The following is a 23,702-nucleotide window of genomic DNA, read 5'->3' as shown; positions in this document are numbered from 1 at the left end:
TATTTGCCAAACGAAACTATATATTCAACATGTTCTCAGGATGGTATCTATAAACAATGCTTTTGTGCCTTGTTAAATTATTCTTGAATTGACCTCTTTCGGGGAGTGCAGTTAAACTGTTGTTGGAATGGCAATGATGGATAGTTTAAACCGATGTTAGAAACCTGCTGAATATGACATAGATGGACTATATGCCAGCCATATTTTTGGTTACTTATTAAGAATGTTAAAAATAAGAATGATGACGAGCATCCAATTTTGGAGCTGTAACATGACTTGGAGGGCTTATTCGGTAACGTATTCATGGCATAAAAGTTTCTAATTTTAATATAAAGAGAAATTTTCGTTTAATTATTGCTGTCAGGCATTGAGTATTAAAGATGATAGGAAAAAACCCGTAATTATATTATAATGCAAATATAATCATCGATCGCATCTGGTATTTTAAATGTTTCTTATATCTCTATTCCAAAGATAAGAGGATGAGAATTTGCCAACAAAAGACTGAAAACAAGAACATTCTAGTAAGTGAAAGCATCTTTATGTTTTACCAGGTCTTCGTAAGCATGATGTCTGTTTTTTAATTACCGTGCGTCCCACAAAACCGTATGGTACCAAGTTTGACCGGAGGAGACCTTTTATTGAGCAGATTGGCCTGGTTTATGTCAGAGGCTGTGAAATCCAGGGCATGCTAGATGATAAAGGGCGTGTCATTGAAGACGGTATGGTGATCCAAATTTTTAAAAGAGAGTGTGTACATAATGATAAAATTCTTCACCTTTTTTCCTTTTTGCATCTTAAGTAATATTTTTTAGTTGTTGTACATAATAAGTCATCACAAAAGGATTATGTATAAAATATGTGTAAGTTACCTACTACCCGGTTTTAGAAATAATAATATGGTTTCTAAACTTTTTATTAGATATTGGAAAGGACAGGATCTTTTGAAGTTACCTTTATTTAAATTTTTGTAATACTTTGCAATATTGCTTTTTAAAACCTCTAAACACCTCTTATGACATATTTGCCTAGTGTTTTAAGTTTTATTTTTTTGATTCATTGTAGCAGTGGCTCTCAGTTGGGATTAATACTACCCTGTATTTTGAAATGTATGGTGCTATTTATATTGTCATATGACCGGGTTAGGGTTGGGGAGGGTGAGCTATTGGCATTTGACAGATGGGGGCTCGGGATGCTAAACATCTAAACAGAACTGCCTTGTCTAAGGAATTGTCATACCTAAGATGCAGACATTACCCATTTAGAAATACCATCTTACAGGGTTAGTCAGCTCTTTGATTTCTTAGATTGATTTTTCTTTGAAATTCTCTCATTGATTATCATTGATTTTTCTTTGAAATTCTTTCTTATGTTGTCTTGACTTGGTACAGCTGTTAGATTATATATGCATCTGTGTCCAGTGCTTACTTTCCAATTTGTTTACTAAACTTCTCTCAGAACTAGAATTAACCTCTACCACCTGTGATTTTAAGATTGCACCATTGCTCAAAAGTGCTGATAATTAAACTAATCTTATTACTAGAATAAAAGAAAATGGGAAAGGTGGAATAAACATAAGGCCACATATCGGGACCGGAGTTAGAGGTCTAAGACAAAAAGAAAGGAAATTTCCTTTCACACTGGTGATACTAGGAATGGTATGTGGATGACAAAAGTGATCAGCCAAGTAAGGCGGTGGTAGGAGCTATGAGTGACTGACAAAGTTGTTTGACTTCTAAGGCTTTTATTTTGTTTGAGGACATAGATAACTGCAGTCCGTGGCATTGCATCATAAACATTACGTGACTATTCTGGGAAAAGAAATAGCAAGAATTTAAGGAAAGGAGGAAATATTTTCAGCTTCGTAGCATCTACTCAGGGGAATGACTGGAGTTAACTCTGGACAGTTTACTCATCATTTCTAGAAAAGGAATACTGCTGACTTATTTTGATACTTGAAAAGTGTGTATTTCGTTTACCAAATCTTTTCAAAATGTCTAGGACCTGAGCCAAGACCCAATCTTAGAGGAGAGTCAAGGACATTTAGAGTGTTTTTGGATCCAAACCAGTATCAACAAGATATGACCAATACTATACAAAATGGAGCAGAAGATGTGTACGAAACTTTCAATATCATAATGAGGAGAAAGCCAAAGGAAAATAACTTTAAGGTAATTTTTAAGCTGTGTGTAACTAAAAGTAGTACTATGTTTAATTTGAATAACTTCTAAAACGTAAATACATAGATATGAGGTAAAAATGATTCGTTAAGAAAATGATCAACTGCTTTTGATTCTAAACAATTCTTTTAAATTTTTCCGTATAGACTAAATATAAAAACTTAAGAAAATTTATTTACTAAATCTATGTTGTCTTTTGATGAGTGTAGAAACTTAAAATATAAATTAAGCCAGGTCAGACTCCTTCCTTGCTGTTGGTATATTAGATACTCAGTATGGCCAGTATGAGGTAAAGAAACTGCTTGTTTATGTATTTACTGGGAGTTCTTTTTTAAATCAAAAGTAAGTGTACTTTCGGGGCGCCTGGGTGGCGCAGTCTGTTAAGCGTCCGACTTCAGCCAGGTCAAGATCTCGCGGTCCGTGAGTTTGAGCCCCACGTCGGGCTCTGGGCTGATGGCTCAGAGCCTGGAGCCTGTTTCCGATTCTGTGTCTCCCTCTCTCTCTGCCCCTCCCCCGTTCATGCTCTGTCTCTCTCTGTCCCAAAAATAAATAAACGTTGAAAAAAAAATTTTTTTTTAATAAAAAAAATAAAAAAATAAAAAAAGTAAGTGTACTTCCAAATCACTTTACAAATACAGATGTGATACCTCAGGGCTCTGAATTGCTGTGATAAAACATGTTCATTGTTTACTCATTAGCAGGAAAAGAAAGGTTTAGGGGCTGGAGAGTTTTACTTTCATAACTTAATGGAGACAAGGAATTTTGATAAAAGAAGATTCTTTATTACTGGAAAGTGTATTACAAAACGTTAACATTGAGCGATTTTTAGCATTTGGTAATGCTAGCTTCGGCACAAGTGCCTTTCTTCATTCTCTCCCCCAAAACAGTGCTTCTACGTTATCACTTTATCATCTTTTTTTTTCCTTTTCTTATGGTTATAAAAAGAAAACCTCACATATGAAGGAATCTATTCTCCATTTAGCCCTGTTGTTGAAGACGAAACAGTGGAAGTACTCTTGATTTCTTTTTGTCTCCCGCTGCACATCCAGTCCATCAGTCAGTTTGATTAGCTCACCACCTCCACTGATGCCACGTCGAAGATACCTTCATCTCTCACATCCCTGCTTCCATTCTTGACCGCCCCTCCCCTTACGCTATTCTCCACATAGTGACCGAATGCAAATTATGCCCTGGTACCCCTGTTCAGCTCTTTTTAATGGTTTGCCATCACAGTAGAAAGTTACCGCCACAATCCAAGAGGCCCCTTCATTATCTGTCCTCTGGCCACCTCTCCCAACATCATTTTCTAACACCTATCTCTGATTCAGTCCATGCCAGCCTCACTGACCTTTTTGCTATTCTTCAATAACCCATACTTTTTTTACATGGTGTTCCCTCTACCAACACAGTCTTCCTCCCAGGGATTTACATGCTTCGCTCCCTCACTTTGTGTGGGCAGCTCTGCTTAGATGTTACCTCCTGAGGGAGCTTTTTCGGGAAACCCCCACCGAAAGTGGCATCCCCCCTTCTCATCAGTCTTAATCCAATTATCTGTATCTTTCCTCACAGCTTTTATTATACCTGCTGGTTATATATTTGTTATTTATCTGACTTCACCATTAGAATGCAGGTCTATGAGGGCAGGGTCTCTGTTTCTCAGTAATGACCGGATTTCAGTCACTCTACTAAAAATGAAAAAAAGTTCCTTGTGTTCATTCATTTGACTGGTTTATTTAATGCCCACTGTGTGTCTGGCATTGTCCTGAGTTATATGGAGTCAGTAAAGATGAGTAAGACACAGCTTATACTTTTAGAGAGTTTAGATTACCAATAAGGGAAGTTAAAAATACAAACAGATAACTAAGTTGAAGTGTTTAAAGGTACCAAAAGTCATAAGAAGGATGCAGGTAAAAGTGCCATGGAAGTAGCGCTTGCCTGGCTCAGTTGAAAGAGCACGTGACTCTTGATCTCAGGGTCGTGAGTTTGAGCCCCACATTGAGTGTAGAGATTACTAAAAAAAATAAAAATAAACTTCAACAACAACCAGAAAGTAACATGGAAGATCAAAAGGCATTCAGGTTCCTATCCAAGAAATGGGCAGTGATTAACTCAACCTGTGTTTGGGAAAGGACGAATGCTCTTTTGGTGTGTTTGGTGTTTTGTTATATACCTGGGCAGCATCCCTTATTTCCTTCTCTCTTTTCCAGTCCATACAGCCTGTTCTGACCTGGATATTTTATTTCTTGCCTGAATAGTTGCACTACATAGCTTACTCTGCCCTACCTTTGTTCTCCTCGTCAGTCACCTATTTTTCATGTGCTTCCGCTGACCATTTCACTCTGCTTCTCAAAACATTTCTGTGACTTTCCATTAATGATGAAATAAACCAAAGCTCCTTCACAGATCCTTTACTTTGAGCTAAATTGAAATGCCACCTTCCTCCATGAAACCTTGCCTAAGGTCAAAAGTCTCCCCTCCATGCATCTCTCACCTACTCGGAACTGTGTTCCCATTGTATTTTGTAATATTCTTTACCATTTGCCATATTCTGCTGTGTTGTGTCATTGCTAAGAACATATTTTATCTCCCTACTAAAACTTTAATTTTCTTAGAGAGTAGAGCTCTCATTTTGTCCATCATTATGTGAACATACTCATTCATCTGTCCATCCAGTGTTTTTACCCATCTCATGGTCAAATTTCCTAGATCCCTGCTCTCATGGAAATGATATTTCTAGTGGGAATTAGACAGATGACAAACAGATAACTACATACATGAAAAGAGAATTTCAGGTAGTGATTAGTACAAGAAAATAAAACAAGGTGATGTGATGCGAGTGTGATTAATGTATGCCATCCTGTTACTTTGTTATCCTGTTGGAGTATTTAGCATTTATGATATAAAAATGGTTGGTTTGGTTATTTTATTCCTTGAAATTAATAGCCTAGCCTTCTGACTTTCATATGTGAGATAGATCGCTGTGTCAAAATAATTATTGGAAAGTCTAAGAGTTTGCCTTGACCATGTATATGTTAACTACTATAATGACTTTTTATTGTAGAATGTTTCTTCCATTTTGAAATTTTGACATTTCATTTTTACCATTTGTTTGTTTTACTTTTTATTTCTTATTTCTTCTAACAGTGTTAATTTTAATATATTTAAATTATGGTATGTTTCACAATTGAGGCATATGTTGATATGCTTCTGGTTGTGTGTTGTCTTAGCACTGAGGAACTATGGAATATAAAGAGGAGAAAGCTCCAGGAGTTTCCAAGAGGAAGCGTCCGCTTTAAGGGTTTGTTCTATAATGTTTTCTTGCTGTTGTATAGTCTTGATCAGATTTTCATTATGTCCAGCAAGAGTCAAGTGGTAAACTCATTTATGACATTCTGTCTAAATGAACTCCTAACGGATAAACTGTTCTTGCTAAGTTTGGTCTTTTGTTTAACTCAGTGTATGGTATCAGCTGAAAATATAGCTGTTGATTCAGTCTAGCCAAGCACCTGTCAGCAGAAAATAGCTTCTTGCCTTGAAACACTCGGGAATTCTGGATTAGTGCAGCCGGCTCTGCATTCCACTGAAGTGCAAATGTTTGGGATGTCTTCTTGACACAACTCTTTTCTCTCCTTCCACTGACAGGCTGTGCTGGAGACCATTCGGAACCTGATGAATACTGATTGCGTGGTACCTGACTGGCTGCATGACATCATTTTAGGTTATGGGGATCCAAGTAGTGCACATTATTCAAAAATGCCCAATCAGATTGCCACTCTTGATTTCAATGATACGTTTCTTTCCATTGACCATTTAAAAAGCAGCTTTCCTGGTCATAATGTCAAAGTAACTGTGGATGACCCAGCTCTGCAGATCCCGCCTTTCAGGTAATGTCAGCACTGGATATATTCCTTTCAGGCTTTCGGTAGCCAACCTCAGATAGGCCATCAGACTGCAGCTAACGTTTTGACTGTCTTGATTTTGTTTGGGCACTCTACCTTCACCATGTAGTGACAGGGATACATTTATTTTATTTGACTTGTTTCTCATTCTTAGTACAGCAACTATTTTAAGCCCATAATAAAAGTAGCCTCACATCTAGTAAGGGATCAGTAAATGCTTGTTGTCTGAAGAGTATTGTATAAACATATTTATAACATTTGACTGAAGAAACATGGGGCGCCTGGGTGGCTCAGTCAGTTGGGCTTGTGGCTCTTGATTTCAGCTTAGGTCATGATCTCACAGTTTGTGAGATGGAGCCCTGCATCAGGATCTGTGCTGACAGTGCAGAGCCTGCTTTGGATTCTCTCTCTGATTCTCCCCTACTCACACCAGTATGTTCCCTTTTTTTCTCTCCCACTCTCTCTCAAAATAAACAAACATTAAAAAAAATATGTCTTTGCAAATTATGCATAATCTGGTATGTTTCCTAATTAATGGACATACCCATGGGATATTGAACTTTCTTTTGTTTTTTTAGGGAAAAATTGTTTTTCTTTTAAGCTTTCTTACTCACAAAATTTAAATATTCGCAATATAGTTATATGTAATGTTAAAGGGGCTTTGGTTTTCAATTGTGACTAGAAATGGAACAAAGAACCTGATGCAACTCCTCACTCTTCCCTGAATTCTCTTGTGTGGAAAAGGTGCACACAGAGAATTAGTTTTTTTAGTTTAATTTTAAGGTATTTGTTGATTTCCCCAGGTGCCTAGGGAGAGTCACCTCCTGAGGTATCCCTGACCCCAAGCTAAGAACTCTGCCCCGCATGCCCCTCTCCACCCCCAGTCTTCCATGGAAAGCTAAAGCTTTTACTTTGAGATTGAAAGTATTAACCCTTACTGGTATATCTGCCTTAAAGGCTTGATATTCCACAGTGTTATAACAGGGCTCCAACTTGTCTGTCTAGTTTTCTCTATTGTATCCATTCTGGCAAAACTGGCCACTGGTACTTAAACCTGTATATAGTCTTACTTCTTCCTAGACTAGCTTCTCTCCCATGTTTATATGTCTAAGCTCTTTGAAACTCATCTTTGATGCCATCCCTCCCATGAAGCCTTTTCTGATTTAAGGAGGGACAATGTGTAAAGCACTTACAGTGCATGGACATAAGTATGTAAATGCTGCTTCTTTGATTCTCCCTTGATCAGCTGACTTTTTCTTATCTGAACTCCATGAACACACATTTTAGTGCTTGTATGTCTGCTCTTTTCAGAATGTGTGTACAGATAGTTCCGTTAAGCCATAAGTGTTTCTTTCTGATCTGATTATCCTCCATACAATGTCATGCACAAGGTAGGTGCTTGGTAAATTGTTAATTGTAAAAATGAACAAACATTTTGGTCTTGTAGGATAACCTTTCCAGTAAGGAGTGGAAAAGGAAAGAAAAGGAAAGATACAGATGGTGAAGATGAAGACTCCGAAGAGGCAAAAACCTTAATTGTTGAACCTCATGTCATTCCCAATAGGGGCCCTTATCCTTATAACCAACCCAAACGGTAATTTTACTATCTATGTTAATTGTAATAATGAATAATAGTTTGCTATTTTGTATTAATAATGTTTAAAAGTTTACTTATCCTTTAAAAATCCCAGGAAACTTAGGTTTCTGGACCCTCTTTCCTTGTATTCTGTCAGCTAGATAGCTCAGACATTTTTGGCCGTTCTGTAGTCATATTTCCAAAAGAAACATTTTCAGGTCCTATGAACAATAAGTGTTAGAGGGCTACCTTAATTTGAGCACAGTGTTCTTACTTCATGAGCATGTACTATATGTAGCAGCTACCCTCATGTATGTTTGCCATGACTATTAAACTGGCATTGTATTTGGTATTACATTGGGAATTGGAACTTTGACATTCCAAGTGAGATATTGGTTGGGCTAAGTGTATTGAAAAATAACTGTAGTCTTTTCTTTCTGTAAGATTCACTCAGTTTTAGTTGGTCTGTAGAGGGGTAGGAGTGAAGGAAATCATTTAGAAGAGACTGGTTTAGTCATGTAAGATGTAAAAGTACGAGATTTGCTATCCAACATTGTGCTTGTAGTTAACGATACTGTAGTATGCAGTTAAAATTTGTTAAGAGAGTAGATCTGTTATTTTTTTTTTCTTTACCACATACATGCACACCCACCTACCCACCCTACCCCCCTCCAACACACACACTCACTCACTTGAAGGGCTGGGGTGAGGAAAAGAAGGGATTGGGAGAACAGGGGCATATATAGAGCAGACGTTTGGACTTTTGGTTATTGTCTAATTTTTACTAAATGTTGTTCATCTGTATTTTTAACCAACTTCTTATTTACTCTTATTTGTAGTAATACAATTCAGTTCACTCACACACAGATAGAGGCCATCCGTGCTGGAATGCAGCCTGGGCTAACTATGGTAAGAAAGGCATTGTTCCACATGTTTTTACGTGGATTCGGATAAGATAAGCATCAAATGTGTAGAGTGTATTTGAAGCACAAAAACACAACTGAATTTAAGTGTTCATAAGTAATTGTGGCATTGTTTGCATATGGACATTTTGCCTTCTACTTATTTCAGTGTTCATAAATAAAGTTTTATTGGAATATAGCTATGCCTGTTTGGTTACGTATTGCCTCTGTCCAGCTTTGTGCTGTAACGGCAGAGTTTAAATACTTGCAGCAGAGATTGTATGGCCTACAAAGCCTGAAATGTTTACCTGCTGGCCCTTTACAGAAGAAGCCTACTGACAACTGATTTAAAACTATCTTTAATTTCCAAGTATTTAGAGATTTTCCTGTTACGTTCCACTTACTAATTTCTGTTCTGAGTCCTTTATGGTCAGAGAAAATAATGTTGTGTGATTTCTATTTTTTGTTTTTTTAATTTGCTCACGTTTGTTTTGTGGCCCAGGATATGATCTGTCTTGGTGAATATTTCATGTGCACTTGAAATGAGTGTTTATTCTATTGTTTTGGGGGGCAGTGTCCTATATATGTCAGATTCATTTGATTCAGTATTTCTCTGTACTTACTGATATTCCACCTACTATTTCTGTTGATTACTGAAAGAGAATTATTGAAGTCTCCAACTACAATTACATATTTATCCATTTCTCCTTTCAATTCTTTCAGTTTTTGCTTCATGTTTTTTAAAGCTCTATGGATAGGTACATATACATTCAAGGTTATCATATCTTCTTGGTGAATTGATGCATTTCTTATTATGTAATGTCTTTCTTAATCACTGATAATTTTTTTGTCCTGAAATATACTTTGATATTAACATAGCAACTTCAGTTTTTTGATTAGTGTTCACATGATACACCTTTTCTCATATTTTATTTCTAACCTACATATTATATTTGAAGTGAGTTTCTTGTAAACAGCATGTAGTTGGGCTATGTTATTTTCTTCATTCTGATAGTCTCTGTGTTTTAATCAGTGTGTTTAGACCATTTACATTAAATGTAGTTGATATGTTTGGATTTAGACCTACCACTTTATTATTTATTTTATTTGTTTTGTGTTCCTGTTCCTCTTTTTTTTTTTTAACTTTCTTTTGGGTTAGATAGTTTTAGTGTTTCGTTTTAATTTATCTATTGTGTTCTTTTGTATCTCTTACACAGATTTTTCTTAGTGGCTGGTCTAGAGAATTACAATATAAATACTTAGTTTTTCACAGTCTACTTAGAATCAGTATTTTGTCTCTTAAGTTGAATAGAGGATCTTTACCTCCATGTAGGTCCCTTTCCCTTTTCCCTTTTATGTCAGAGTTGTTATGTGTATTACGCGTACATACGTTGAAAATACCGTCAGGCAATGTTAGAAAAGCAAACATATTTTAAAAACTCTAGAGAAAAATGAATAGGCTGTTATAAATTTGCTGTTTATCCTTCATTCCTGATATTTTTAAGTTTTCTCTGATGTCACTTCCTTTCGGTCTGAAAAACTCTTACCACTTTTAAGAGCAGGTCTGCTAGCAATGAATTATCTTTGTTTTTCTTCGTGTGAGAATGTCTTTCATCCTCATTCTTTAAAGATATTTTCACTTGGACATAGAATTCTGGAGTTCTTCAAAATGTTATTCCACTTCCTTCTGGCTTCTGCAGTTTGTGAGAGAAACCCATAGTCATTTGAAACATCCTTTTGCTATACATAAATACATCAGTTTTTTCTGGTTGCTATTAAGAATTTTTCTTCAGTTTTCAGCTATTTAATTATGATGTGTCTGGGCTTGGATTTCTTCAGAATTATTCTCTTTGGAGTCTGCTGAGCTTCCTGAGTCTGTAGATTTTGGTCTTTTGCCAGATTTGAGAAGTTTTCAGCCATTGTTTCTTCATATATTTTTTCTGTACTATATATTTTTTACTCTTATTCTAAGACTTAAGTGACATAAATGTAGACCTTTTAGTATTGTGCCATAGATTCATGAGGCTCTGTTTCTTTATTTGTTTTCAGTCTTTTCTTTTGCTTATTTTTTAGGTTGGGTGATTTCTATTGTTGTTTCAGATTCACTGACTCTCTTGTCCATTCTGTTACTAAATTCATCTGGCAGTTTTTTAAATTTCTCTTTCAGTTTTAGAATGTCTGTTTTCTAACAATATGATAGCTTAGTAGTTTGCTGTGTTTTCATCTCCTGTTTAGGTTGTGGGTCCACCAGGTACTGGAAAAACAGATGTGGCAGTCCAGATCATATCCAACATCTACCATAATTTCCCAGAGCAGAGGACTTTGATTGTTACTCATTCTAATCAGGTAAGTGTGTATGTGTCCCTGAGCACACGCGTAGATACGATGGATGGTAGAGGAGGTAAAGAAGGAGTGGGGGGATGAATGAAGGCACAATGGAGATTCCTACTTGTATGATAACCCAATCATAGGGACAACAGTACTGAAATAGTGTTTCCTATTGAGTAACTCTTGGATTGTTACTGGTCGTGACCAGATTATATGAGGAAAATATAAAAACAATCTTTTATTTCTAATAAAGAGGGTCAAAATGTGGGAAGCTAAGAAGAATACTTGGATATATGGTCAAACATTTGGATTAAATTAAGCTGCCTCTGCCCCACGCGCCTCCCTTCCCCCCAGTCTTCCATGCAAAGCTAAAGCTTTTACTTTGAGATTAAAAGCATTAATAACCCTTACTGGTAACATTTTTCATCCTTTAGTAGAATGAATATTACCAAAAGACTAAGGCTTAAATGTATCAACACTAGATGAAGTTTTATATCATTATGAAGTCTACATATAAATATCTGTATTACATGGAAGGACTATTTTATGTTGTAGATTCAATACATAAGGCATTTATAAACTGTTAATGTAATAAAAACAAACTTTTTTCACATAAATACTGTCTGAAAAATGATCTTTACATCTATGTGTGTGCTGTGGTAGTTTTTTTTAAATCTCAGTGTCACAGAAATGAGTAAGACACCTAGCCTTTACTAGCTTTTCTGTAAAACGTAACAGGAAGCTCTCAGAGCATCATGAAACGTGCAGTATAGTCTAACCTCTAAAGGTACTTATGGTTCTCTAAAGGGTGATTTCAGTTGACCACTTCTTTAAGAGTTGGTCTACAAAGAAGCACTGGATTTTTAGAATGCTAAATGTCACTTACTCTATTATTTGTCAACTTTTAGTCTATAGGTTTTTAAAATTAATGCTATCCAATTCATTCACTTGTTTTTATATCTTTGAAGTTTGTAAGTAATGGTGACATTATTGTACAGTATATTAAAATTGTGCAGGGGAGAAAGCTGACTGAAGCTTAATAAAAGAAACAAATTATGTAATTACAAATTATGTATGCCGTTTTTCTTCTATTTAATGAAATTTAGTCTGTAATAATCTTACCTCTTTCCAGACTCAGAATGAATAAAGAATAATTCATGTGTTGTTGTTTTAACAGTATTTTTAGTAAGTTTTGTCATAACCTGATAATGACTTTCTGTAGACTCTTCTACTCATGATTGACTTGTATAGTACAATTATAGAGAAGGTTGTTTTATAGATGTAGCCAAAGACTTCATTGTTTGCTAATGATCTTTGATAATCATATCATCCTTGATATCAGTTGTTGATTTGTTGCTTTTCATTTGTCAGATCTTCATCTGCATACTTAATGCAAGCAGTTCTTCAGTATTACTTTAATTCATAATGAGATCTTGCAGGGTTTTTTGAGTGCAGTGTGATAGTATTTTTTGTTCTCTAAATCTTTGTGGTTTCTGAGTTTGGCTAGTCAGTGATGAATGCTATGTGGTCTGATCCATTGGATCTCAGGTTTTGGATGGAGAGCATCAAGAGTTTGAATATTGGGGAATTTTTTTCTGAAAATTTATGTTCATTTCTTCAATCTGAGCTCTAATTGTTAGAGTTTTGATAGCAAAAGATATCTGTATTTACATTATGAAACTGGATGTTGGCTTATGGGTAGGGTTAGAGTGATGGTAAATTAAGAAAGACATTTGGCTGAGTTTTAAATGATGTCTTTCTTAATGTATCTTTCCATACTATGAAACTTGCCTGTCTACAAAACGTTGTAACTGTAGATGTTCAGGTAATTGATACTAAGATTCGAGGGAACCCTAAACGCGACTATTTTATAGGTAGAAAGGAGTGCTTCTAGATGGCCTCCATCAGCATAGTTTGCAATTAATGAGTGCTCTGTTCATTGTTGTGTAGAGAACTTCAGACCTTTGGCCTAAGATTTGAATGATGCAATTTACCTTCCCCTTATGTGGTCCTCTTGACATATTCTGTCTACACACTCACTGCCTGAGAGTCCTTTTCCAGCTGCAAAAATGTTTCAGTTTTCTACAACCCATGGATATTCCATGGAGTGAAATCTTGGTGTGTTTATTAATTATTTCAGTAATTGTTACTATTTGGGGAGAATAGAAACTGATCCATAGTTTTTCTTTCTTTCATAAATTAGTGGAAGCAGAGATTTAGTGGTTAGATGGTTTTTATGGTTTTCAGTCATTCACTTGGCCAAGTATGTGTAGGCAGCAATATCAGAAATCAAGAAAAATGCTATTTTGTTTACATTGTAAGTAACCTAATACAAGATTTGTTTTCTTCTGTGTTTTGAATTTGATTCTTATCTGACTAGGCAGTGTTCATTCTTTTCTGTCCTTCTAAATGTTGGTTTTTGTTACTTTTATAATTTTTTTTAATGTTTATTTATTTTTGAGAGAGACAGAGACAGAATGTGAGTTGGTTGGGGCAGAGAGAGAGGGAGGCACAGAATCTGAAGCAGGCTCCAGGATCCGAGCTGTCAGCACAGAGCCTGACGCAGGGCTCCAACGCACGAGCTGTGAGATCGTGGCCTGAGCCGAAGTCGGACGCTCAACCGACTGAACCACCCAGGCACCCCTGGTTTTTGTTACTTTTAAAGGAGGCTGACAGTTCATTAAAATTCACTGTCATCCTTTTTGTTTTATTCTCCAGGCCTTGAACCAGTTGTTTGAGAAGATCATGGCTCTAGACATTGATGAGCGCCACCTGCTGCGTCTTGGTCATGGAGAAGAAGAGCTGGAGACAGAGAAGGATTTCAGCAGGTGAGCAGATGGGGATGAGTTTTGAAATGGTACACAAAACAATTTTTAGCCTTCCCTTCCTCTTCTTTTTTGAAGAAACGTGAGGGGACAAGAGCCATGAATAATCAAACTTAATTCTGAAAGATTCTAGCATAACTACTTATAGTTGACCTAAACATCATCATCTCCTTCAGCTCCAGTTTTGTTTGTTTATGCCATTTTTTCCCTGAAGAGTACAGTTATTTCAGTAAAGAGAGTTATCTTATTCATCTTTTTAAAATTGCAGATTGCCATTTGTTCTCTGTTTATTGAGGTCATTTTTAATGTTGCCAACTCAAACTGTACAAGTTTCCATGATTCCTTTTCACATTTCATTCAGACATTTAATTTGCATATATTTTAGGCACCAATTAAGAAGTTGGTTCTTTAATGAAACACAATCGGAGATTAATGATAGTATAAGCTTTGAGGTTTTAAGTATTATCACAGGTATTAATAGCAATTAATAGCTTAATTGCCATTTAGCTAGACTTTATGTTTAACATTTTAACATTATGTTTATTAACTTTATGTTTAACATAACATTAACATGTAATGTTTAACATTACATATTACAAAGTAACTAAAATTTTACAAATCGAAATTTCTTCTACTGTTAGTATTTTAGATTTCCCCTTCAAAGTTTGTTTATAATAGCTCATTTCATTTATATTGAAATGCATTTTTAAAGCATGATTTCAGACAATAGTCATAACAAACAGCTGCACATATTTAATACAGCCTTTGGCTATTGAACATGACCTTTGACTAAATTGATCATAGACATCAAAAGAGCTAAAGGAGTGTTAAATTATTATGTTGCATCTATTTTGAGTTCTTGTATTACAGAGCTCACCAAACATTTGTTAGCTTCTAAAAAGTCATAGGGCAAAGAACAACACACACTAAGTTATATTTGGGGCTCTAGATTCTTAATTTTGGATTAGCCAAAGTTACTTCTCTGAATTCTTGCCATGGATATTTCCTCATATTAAACTTACAGAAGTGGGCTAGACTGTAAAATGTAATAATCCAGCATTCAGTGAACATAAAGGTGGTATTATAATTATACTGCAGTAGGGTCTACAGTTTTTTAAAGAATATTAGAACAGAACCGAAGTAAAACTTAAAAAAGGATTTCAGGTAATACCAACTTTCCAAAGAAAATAATAGTTTTTACTTTCTGATGCACAAGCCAAGCCCCGGCTCTGTTAGTAGGTATGTGCTTGCTGCATTGGGCATGTTCTTTCATTTCTCTCCCTTTTTCATAATTAAAAGGAAAAACAGTATCATTTCATAGTAAAAGTAATGTCATTTTGCCTAAAGAAAAATTTTCAAACCTTGTGAGATAGAGGAGGAGTGGTCATACATAATTCCACTACTCCAAAACAACTTTCTGGTATTCACCCTTTTAATAATCAGCTGTGATCATGCTATTATTGACAATTGTATACATTGTTTCTTTAAGACTTTTTTTTTTAGTATAGTTTTAGATTTATGGAATAATAGAATAAGTAGTAGTACATAGAATTCCATTGTCTATTTTACATTTAACCCTATATCACAAGAATTTTGGCATTTTACTACAGACTCCTTTATAAGCATCTTCAGTTTTTTCCTCATTCCTAAAGTGTTTATTATAGAAAATGCTTTAAGGTCTAGATAAGCAAACTTTCTGAAAAAAGTTACCTGCTGTGATGTTTATATCCTTCTGAGTTGGGAAATTCTTTAAACATAGACTTTGTCTTATAGCCTTTTTATTCTCAATCATTCTTGCTTCCTCAGGTGAATTTCAGCTGTGGAGCATTCAGGAACATGACTTCTTCCTTTGACCAGTCTTTAAAAATGAGAACAGCAGTGTTTACACTATGTTAATTTTTTTTTTTTTTTAATGTTAAAAGGTTATAGAAGGCACTTTGTTATTGTGGAAAGAGTATGTACAGGTTTTGGGATCCAGTTCTGATACACTGCTTTTTTTTCTTAACTACATACCTCTGGGCCAGGTACTTTTCAAATTTCAGTTTTCTTACTCATTTAGCAAATATTTATGAACATAGTAGCTTCAGGTGCAATGGTACATGCTGGGACAACAAAGAATGATCAAACATAGTTTTGGGTTTGTTTTTTGTTTTTAAGTTTTTATTTATTTATTTTGAGAGAGGGGCATGAGTTGAGGAGGGGCAGAGAGAGAATCCCAAGCAGACTCTGAGCTGTCAGCACAGAGCTCAACTCAGGGCTCCATCTCACGAACCATGAGGTCATGACCTGAGCCAAAATCAAGAGTCAAACACACAACTGACTGAGCCACCAAGGCGCCCCACTCACATACATTTTATTTTATTATTTAAAAAAAATTTTTTTTTAATGTTTCTTTATTTTTGAGAGAGAGAGAGAGAGCGACAGAACGCTAACGGAGGAGGAGCAGAGAGAGAGGGAGACGCAGAATCTGAGGCAGGCTCCAGGCTCTGAGCTGTCAGCACAGAGCCCGATGCAGAGCTCGAATCCATGAACCATGGGATCATGACCTGAGCTGAAGTCAGACACTTAACTGACCGAGCCACCCAGGCGCCCTCAAATACATTTTAAAATTATTTATCAAAGCTTTTAGAATTAATATATCTCTATGATAGTGTAAAACAGTGCTCTTCAAAGCAGCCATTCCATAAACTATGGATTCTTGGTCTGTGATAAGATGAACTAACACCAGAATACACTGTACTTCTTTGTGAAGGTCTTGTTATGGAGGTGAGGGGAGCAAAAAAGAATGGTGTATTAAATGGTGCATTTAGTGATGTAGTTGATTTTCCTTCCTCACAGACCGCTAACATGTTTGCAGATCAGCACTGATCCAAGAACTACCACTTTTATTAAATAAAAACAATGTTTTCTACAGTTTCTTTTTTCTATTTGGCCATTTATGGTTTTTACTATGATTTTCTTAAATATTTTTCTGACAGTCTCCTTGAAAGTCTCTTCTTTATATAATTTTGCTTTTTACTTAATTGAAATTTCTAGGTATGGAAGAGTTAATTATGTCCTGGCTCGAAGAATAGAACTTTTAGAAGAAGTCAAACGCTTGCAAAAGAGTCTAGGGGTTCCAGGAGATGCTTCATATACTTGTGAAACTGCAGGCTATTTCTTCTTATATCAGGTAGGGGATTAAGAGTTTTTAAATCATATGGTCTTCATTTGGAAACTGGGATAGGTTCTTGAGGTCCTTCCTGAAAGCTTATTTTTTTGTTGAGTAGATTAAAATTTATGCTGTTGTCAAAGCTATATTTGTGAATATTAAGTGTTTGTATTTCCTATTAACTTTGATTTTCTTCACTAAATGACTGTTTGATGACGCAGTCACTGAAAGGCCAGTGTTGCTACTTTTTAATTTTTTTACTTTTTTCTTTCTTGCTATTGACAAATTTTCTAGTCTCTCTTGTTTTCTTTACTGTGGAAAGACAACTAAATATGCTAACTACCCAGTGGTAACAAAGTACAGTTCTGTAACCTACTTTTACTCTTCACATTAATCAACTAATAAAGAAAAACACATTCTCCTTTCAAATTTCCAGAAATATATATTTTACAGCCAGTTTCAAAAGTAGGGGTTTAAGTTAAAAATTCTTTTGACTTCAGTTTAAAGGTGTGCTTTTTTTTTGCTTTTCTTAGGGTTAATTTTTTGGGGTGTGAGAACCATTGAGAAATAGAAAGCTAAATAAAAAATGAACAGAAATAAACCTTAATAATCAGTTGGTTTGCTAATAATTTTAAGCAGAGTAAGGCATAATCATATAATGGACAATTTTGTATAACATTATTTGTTCTTTTTGTATTCATGTTACTCATATATTTTAAGTCTCAACTGTAACATTGAAATTTTAAAATGTATTTGAAAGAATGGGTGTATGTTCGATATAAGTAGACACCCTAACCAGTTCAATCCATTTAAAATGATCAGATTTCATGGTTCCTTGTGACACAGAGAAGATACACATCATCTTGCAAAGTAGTCTGTCTGCATTAGACTCAGGCAGTTTAGAACTTTGAATAGTGGAATAAAGATCATGTCTAAATGTATATTTGGCACAAAATAAAAATCATTGGGCTCTCAGTGAAAACTACCTTTAAAAGTAGGGGAAATAATCTATACATTTGTGGAGGCTTAAGTAATCGACTTGGGAAAAATTAACAGTACAGATTAACAACTGTAAATTTTTTAAAAAATTAACAGTATAGATTAACAAGTTTCAACACGTAAGAATCACAGTGGGAAAGTTATTTTAAGATAAAAACAGGGGAGGGCAAACCATAAGAGACTCTTAAATACAGAGAACAAAGTGTATTGCAGGAGGGGAGGTGGATGGGAGGATTGGGAAGTTTGTCTCCAGAGATTCTCTCTCAATAAGAGGGGGCATCCAGGAATCTACATCTTTGTTTTGCCTCTCAGATGTTCTGCCTAAGAACCACACTTGGAGAAACCCTGAAGTTGTAAACTGTAAAAGGCTAGGAGAATTACCAAAATTGAGATAGAGCGGGAACTGCATGGTAGCGGCATACTACAACATACCAGGATATAATCGAGCTCTATCATAAAGTCATAAAATGAGTTTTCAGATACATACTCAGTTTAACAGAAGTTCATTGTAAATGTACAAAAGAGGATTGGAAAAATTATTAGGGTCTGGAAGAAGGGTTGGAAATGCCAAATTTACTTAAATGGTGCTAAAGTGGGACTTCCCATATATGGAGAGAAACTGAGATGCAAAAATAAAAAATTTCTTTGTTTAGGAGTTGTTAGTTTTGTTTTGTTTTTTAAGCATCAGTAATACTGTTTTGAGTATCCATGGAGTCTGAAATGTCTAAGATCAAAAAGTCCCATGAGATGACCCTGAGGTTCTTTCTAGCTTTTACATTTTTATTAAAGAACCTTTTTCTTAAAGGTCACTTTTATAAAAGAAGGGCAGTCTGTCAGTGATTCAGATAAGAAATAGTCCTGTTGGGTCAAGGACTGCTTTTTTTTTTCTTTCCCTTAGCAAGTCTTATTTTTATTAGATATCTCTTTTATTTTATCATTTAAAGTATAATAACTAGCTGAGAAATTTGAAGTCAAGTCCCTTTTTTTTATAGGTCATGTCTCGTTGGGAAGAATATATCAGCAAAGTGAAAAATAAAGGTAATACACTGCCAGATGTCACGGAAGTCTCCACTTTCTTCCCTTTTCATGAATACTTTGCAAATGCCCCTCAACCCATTTTTAAAGGCCGATCTTATGAAGAAGACATGGAAATTGCTGAAGGATGTTTCAGGCACATTAAGAAAATCTTTACTCAGCTTGAGGTAAGGATTCTCAAGTTTTTTTTAACTTTCCTTTTAAGGTTTTGAGTTTAGTTGGGTTTCGGGTTTTGTTTTTAATGAAGTAAATGTGGAATATTCACATGTTACAAACCAGATTGTTACTTTTAAGTGAGATTATTGAAAACATTCATAGGGGTGCCTGGGTGGCTCAGTCAGTTAAGTTTCTGACTCTTGATTTCAGCTCAGTTCATGATCTCATGGTTTGTGGGATGAAGCCCCGCATCAGGCTCTGTGCTGACAGCACAGAGCCTGCTTGGGATTCTCCCTTCTCCCTCTCTGCCCCTCCCCTGCTCGTGAGCTTGCTCTCTCTCTCTCTCTCTCTCAAAATAAATTATCCCTTAAAAAAAAAGAAAAAGAAAACATTTATAGTTTTAGTTCAAGAAGTGAGTAAAAATTAAGATATGAATTGAATCCCCATTATTTTTACTTTTCTGGTGTAAAAGTCTTCGAATTTAAGAAAGGAATGCTTCCCTCAGGAGATTCAATAGTGTTTCTTTGAATTAGAATCTGAGACTGCCACATGGCCAGAAGGCATGTTCTTTATGCCTTCTGATCAGTGGCAAAAAGTGAGGTTGCTTTGTTAGCCAGGTTGATTTATGTTGAGTATTAAGGTAAAATAAGAGAAAAATATGTCTGGAATCCAGGCACCTATACCAGCCCCCTTGTGCTTCCTACTTTTCTCATTCCCTATGGAAAACATCATTTGAAGACTATAGCATAAAGGGATCACATTCAAGCTCACATTCCTCAGTAGGATGATTCAGGATTATTCCAGGTAAAGGAGCAGTGGCTTTGTTTTATTTGTACCTTTTAGATACAAATACTCTTCTTCCTAGAAGAGTATTTGGCACATAGTATATGTTTAGTAAATATGTATGAGTAGGTCGATGGATGGGTGGATGGACAGGAGGTACAAAATAATAAATATACAGTATAATAATAAATAAAATTTTAAGAACCTATGAAACAATATTAGCGTATGCTTATGATTACATAAACAGAAAGTAAAAGGAAAAAATATACTTAATTCATAATAGTAGGTGTCTTGGGAGAGGGTGGGAGAGATTTAAATAGCATACCTCTCCTGTACCTGTATTGTTTTAATTATTTAAAAAACAAACACGTTCAAAATGTCGGAAGTAAGTATGACATAATGTTCAGATTTAAAAAACTTTGTATTAGGTACTCTGCTTGAGCTTGTTTGCTCCTCACTCAGCATCTGCTGTCCATCCTCTATTCTGCTCTGTGGGGGATCCTCTGCCATGGTCACAGGTGGGGCTGATCCTGCCCTCCCTTATCAGCTGACTTCTGGCTCGGTTCAGCCAATAAAAATGTGGCAGAAAAAGAGAAGCTAGGATATTTCTCCACCAGCTGCCTTGGATTTCATCTCTTCCATGGCTCCAGTTTCAGTTGGCCTGGCTCACTATGATTGTTCTGAATTATTCTGGTACCCCAGTCCCTGGGCTCTGACAACACTGCCTCCTTCCCTTGTCTATCCTAGCCTAGGAATGGTCAGATTCTACAATGGTTCGTACTATTGCTAATCTCTGGGTTACTTCAACCATTCCCTGACTGGCTTCTCTCACCTGTGAAACCAGACCCCTGCGTTCAATTCCCTTTGTTATGAATACTTGAAATAGTTTTCATGGAGGGACCTTGAGTAAAATAAATAATGAGATAGATGTTTTATTCAGTAATCTTATTGATACAGTAAATATTTTACATTATACAAAAACAGCCTAAATTATAGCTTGAATATCAGTTATTATTTGAACACAATTAGTATCTAATTAATAATGAATAAAATTATGATTCATTAGGCTTAGTTTGTGATTTATTTATATTAGCTCATCAAGAATTAATTCTGATAAATTGGATTGTAGGAATGTATGCATAAAATGTGTTTATCTTCCTAACATAGTCTCTCACTGACTCCCACTCCCATAGGAATTCAGAGCTTCCGAACTGCTTCGAAGTGGACTGGACAGATCTAAATACCTTTTGGTGAAAGAAGCTAAAATCATTGCTATGACCTGTACTCATGCTGCCTTAAAACGACATGATTTAGTCAAGCTAGGTTTCAAGGTAGAGACTTAGTTCCTTAGTTCATCATCTGTTCAGTTGTTAGTGTTTTCTTTCCTCTCCTTTCTTTTCCTTTTTCCCCTTTCCTTTCTTTTACCTACGCCATTTTCCTTGGAGATTGCTTACCTCTGACTGAAGTTCACACTCAAAATTACTTAAAAATGTCTCTTCTGAAAATGATGATAACCTCGGATGTTTACATGATTAGTGTACTCTAAATCTAATTTTTCTAAGTCTACTTATTGGACCTATGGCCACTAAATAACATTATGACCATAATCGTCTAACTAAATTCTAATGTTTGTTAAAGTAAATTCATCTGTTTTCACTATGTTAAAAAATCTCCAAACAGAACTAAAACCTATAAAAATAACATATGACAATGTTTTTCACCTATTAGACATTTATATGCTTGCATTATTCATGTTTTGAGTACACATTCACTCCCAGTTATTCATTCAGTAGACGAAAAGCTTTCCATATAAGGATATGGGATCCTCATTTAGACTGTAGGATGAGCTATTAAAATGATTTCATCATATGATAAAAGACAGGAGAGTTAATGGGCACCATAGCCTGATAGCCTATGACTCATTTAAAGTAGAATGTAATAAATGAGCAGTAAATTTGAATCTGCAGGCTCTTTGTGACTTTGCTAGTGATACAGGCCTAAACTCTGATTTTAATGCAAATCATTTCACTTCTCTGAAACTGGTTTATCTGTTGTTTAAAATTAGGGTTTGTGTACTGGTTTGAATTCAAAGTTAGCAAGGCATTTGTTGTTAATGAAAGTAACTGAGAAATTTTAAATGTTGTGAGCTCACTGGAAGGTAAGTGCTAAAAAAATTCAAGGTGATAGAAGAGTTGCTATCTTGGATGAAAAGGTTCCTCAGCTGCAAGGTAACACAAGTACGATAAATTATGAAAAGGTACTGTGAACTTACACGAGTGGTGTGAATTTACCCTTTTGCAAAATTATTAGTGAGAATTTTTCACCTAAATATTTTGTTTCTGGGACTGACATTATATACTGGGGCGCCTGGGTGGCTGTTTGTTGAGTGTCCGACTCTTGCATGATCTCACGGTCCGTGGGTTCAAGCCCGGTATGGGCTGTGCGCTGACAGGGCCCAACTTTCTTGAGAACGCTCTCCCTCTGTCTCTGCCCCTCCTGCACGCTCCCTCTCTCTCTCAAAATAAATAAATAATTGTTAAAATAAATAAAATATGCTTTATTTGATATTAAATACTATCAGTTTAATAACAAGGGAAATGGTGCAAAATCATAAATAACATTTTATGGTGTCTTGCAGCTTTTCATATGCATGTTCTAAAAAGCATTACTTGTAGCTTATCAAATTTTCATTAATCATTTGTTTAATTGTGCTATTCGTATGTAGTTAGCATGAGTGCTAAGAGTATTCCTTACATTTTTTTATATTTTCAATTTTGAAGTTTTATTTTTATCAAACTTAAACACCTGCATGTGGTTTAAACATTTAAAAACCTTATAGAGCTACTTAACATTAAGAAAGGTCAGTCCCTTACTCCCCTGATAATCAACCATTCTTTCAACTCTTTTAGTATTTCCTTTGTTCTTTCCCTTTTAGACTTTGTCATTTGACCTTGTGCTGTCCCCACGGGGACATGCATGCACAGTCATATGCTCTCTTCCTGCCTTAATATGCCCAATATGGTTATGTCATAATCTTGCTTGGTGATTAAAATCGTCTTTTACAAAGTAGAATCTATAGATATGTTTTTGGTAAGTTAAATTGCATTAGATTTTCAGTTATTTTTCAGAAAGCAGGCTCTTTAAAACATCTTTGAGCTGCTCCCACTCTTTTTCATATCATGTCTATTATCCTGAGAGTCCATGCAGAGACTTGTGAGAAAATGTGGCTCTTGGAACTCCTCCTAAGCTCCTACAGGGATGACCTAATTAATCCTTGTAATAGGGAAATTCAGCATCAGATAGAGCTAGAGAAGACACCTATCTACATGCCTAACCCTTTAGTCATTTTCAGTAGAAAACAGTATATAATTGAACCCTAACTTTCATCATTGGATTTCCAATGGAAATTCATCTTAGCTACTTATCTTGGACAAACAAATAGGTACAAGCAGAGTTTGGTAAAAATTAATAGCACAGAAATTATAGTACTGTATATATAAACAATACAATCCATTTAAAAGCGGAGGGTTAGTTAATCATTAAGAGTAAATATATGCTCCTACCTTCTGCCTCTCTAGAAAACAGACTAAGAGGAGAAAGCTTTAAAAACACACAAAAAAAGGAACTCTAATTTGTATTTAGTGAGATTCTCAAAGAAGGTATTTTACCAATAAGACAAGGAAGGGGATGTCACACTAACAATCAGAATTAGAAGTGGAGGGGAAGGAAAGCATGTCGAGAATAGATCTAGCAGATAATTGGGCAGATGGAAGTAATCATGAAAGAAAGAAGGAAAATTCCTTATGTTGGAGAAAGACTTGATTTTTCATTATTTTATAAGTGTGCAGTACTTGGCGTTACCAGAAAT

General features: G+C 35.5%; 1 protein-coding gene across 1 annotated transcript in view; it reads left to right on the top strand.

Moving 5' to 3' along the window:
- AQR (aquarius intron-binding spliceosomal factor) overlaps positions 1-23,702 on the top strand; it is a 98,892-nt gene that overhangs the window by 57,388 nt on the left and 17,802 nt on the right. Inside the window, exons 19-28 of the mRNA XM_025918898.2 lie at positions 555-722; positions 2,002-2,171; positions 5,823-6,064; positions 7,527-7,673; positions 8,495-8,564; positions 10,793-10,903; positions 13,604-13,713; positions 16,747-16,882; positions 18,853-19,062; positions 21,028-21,165. Of these exons, the coding sequence (XP_025774683.1) occupies positions 555-722; positions 2,002-2,171; positions 5,823-6,064; positions 7,527-7,673; positions 8,495-8,564; positions 10,793-10,903; positions 13,604-13,713; positions 16,747-16,882; positions 18,853-19,062; positions 21,028-21,165 (1,502 nt within the window). The remainder of the gene's footprint in view (positions 1-554; positions 723-2,001; positions 2,172-5,822; positions 6,065-7,526; positions 7,674-8,494; positions 8,565-10,792; positions 10,904-13,603; positions 13,714-16,746; positions 16,883-18,852; positions 19,063-21,027; positions 21,166-23,702) is intronic.

This window comes from Puma concolor, chromosome B3 (assembly GCF_028749965.1).
Source record: "Puma concolor isolate L17-30 chromosome B3, mPumCon1.1.hap2, whole genome shotgun sequence".
Classification (NCBI taxonomy): domain Eukaryota; kingdom Metazoa; phylum Chordata; class Mammalia; order Carnivora; family Felidae; genus Puma; species Puma concolor.
The sequence above is the reverse complement of the archived record's forward strand: the minus strand, read 5'-3'. Positions and strand labels throughout refer to the sequence as shown.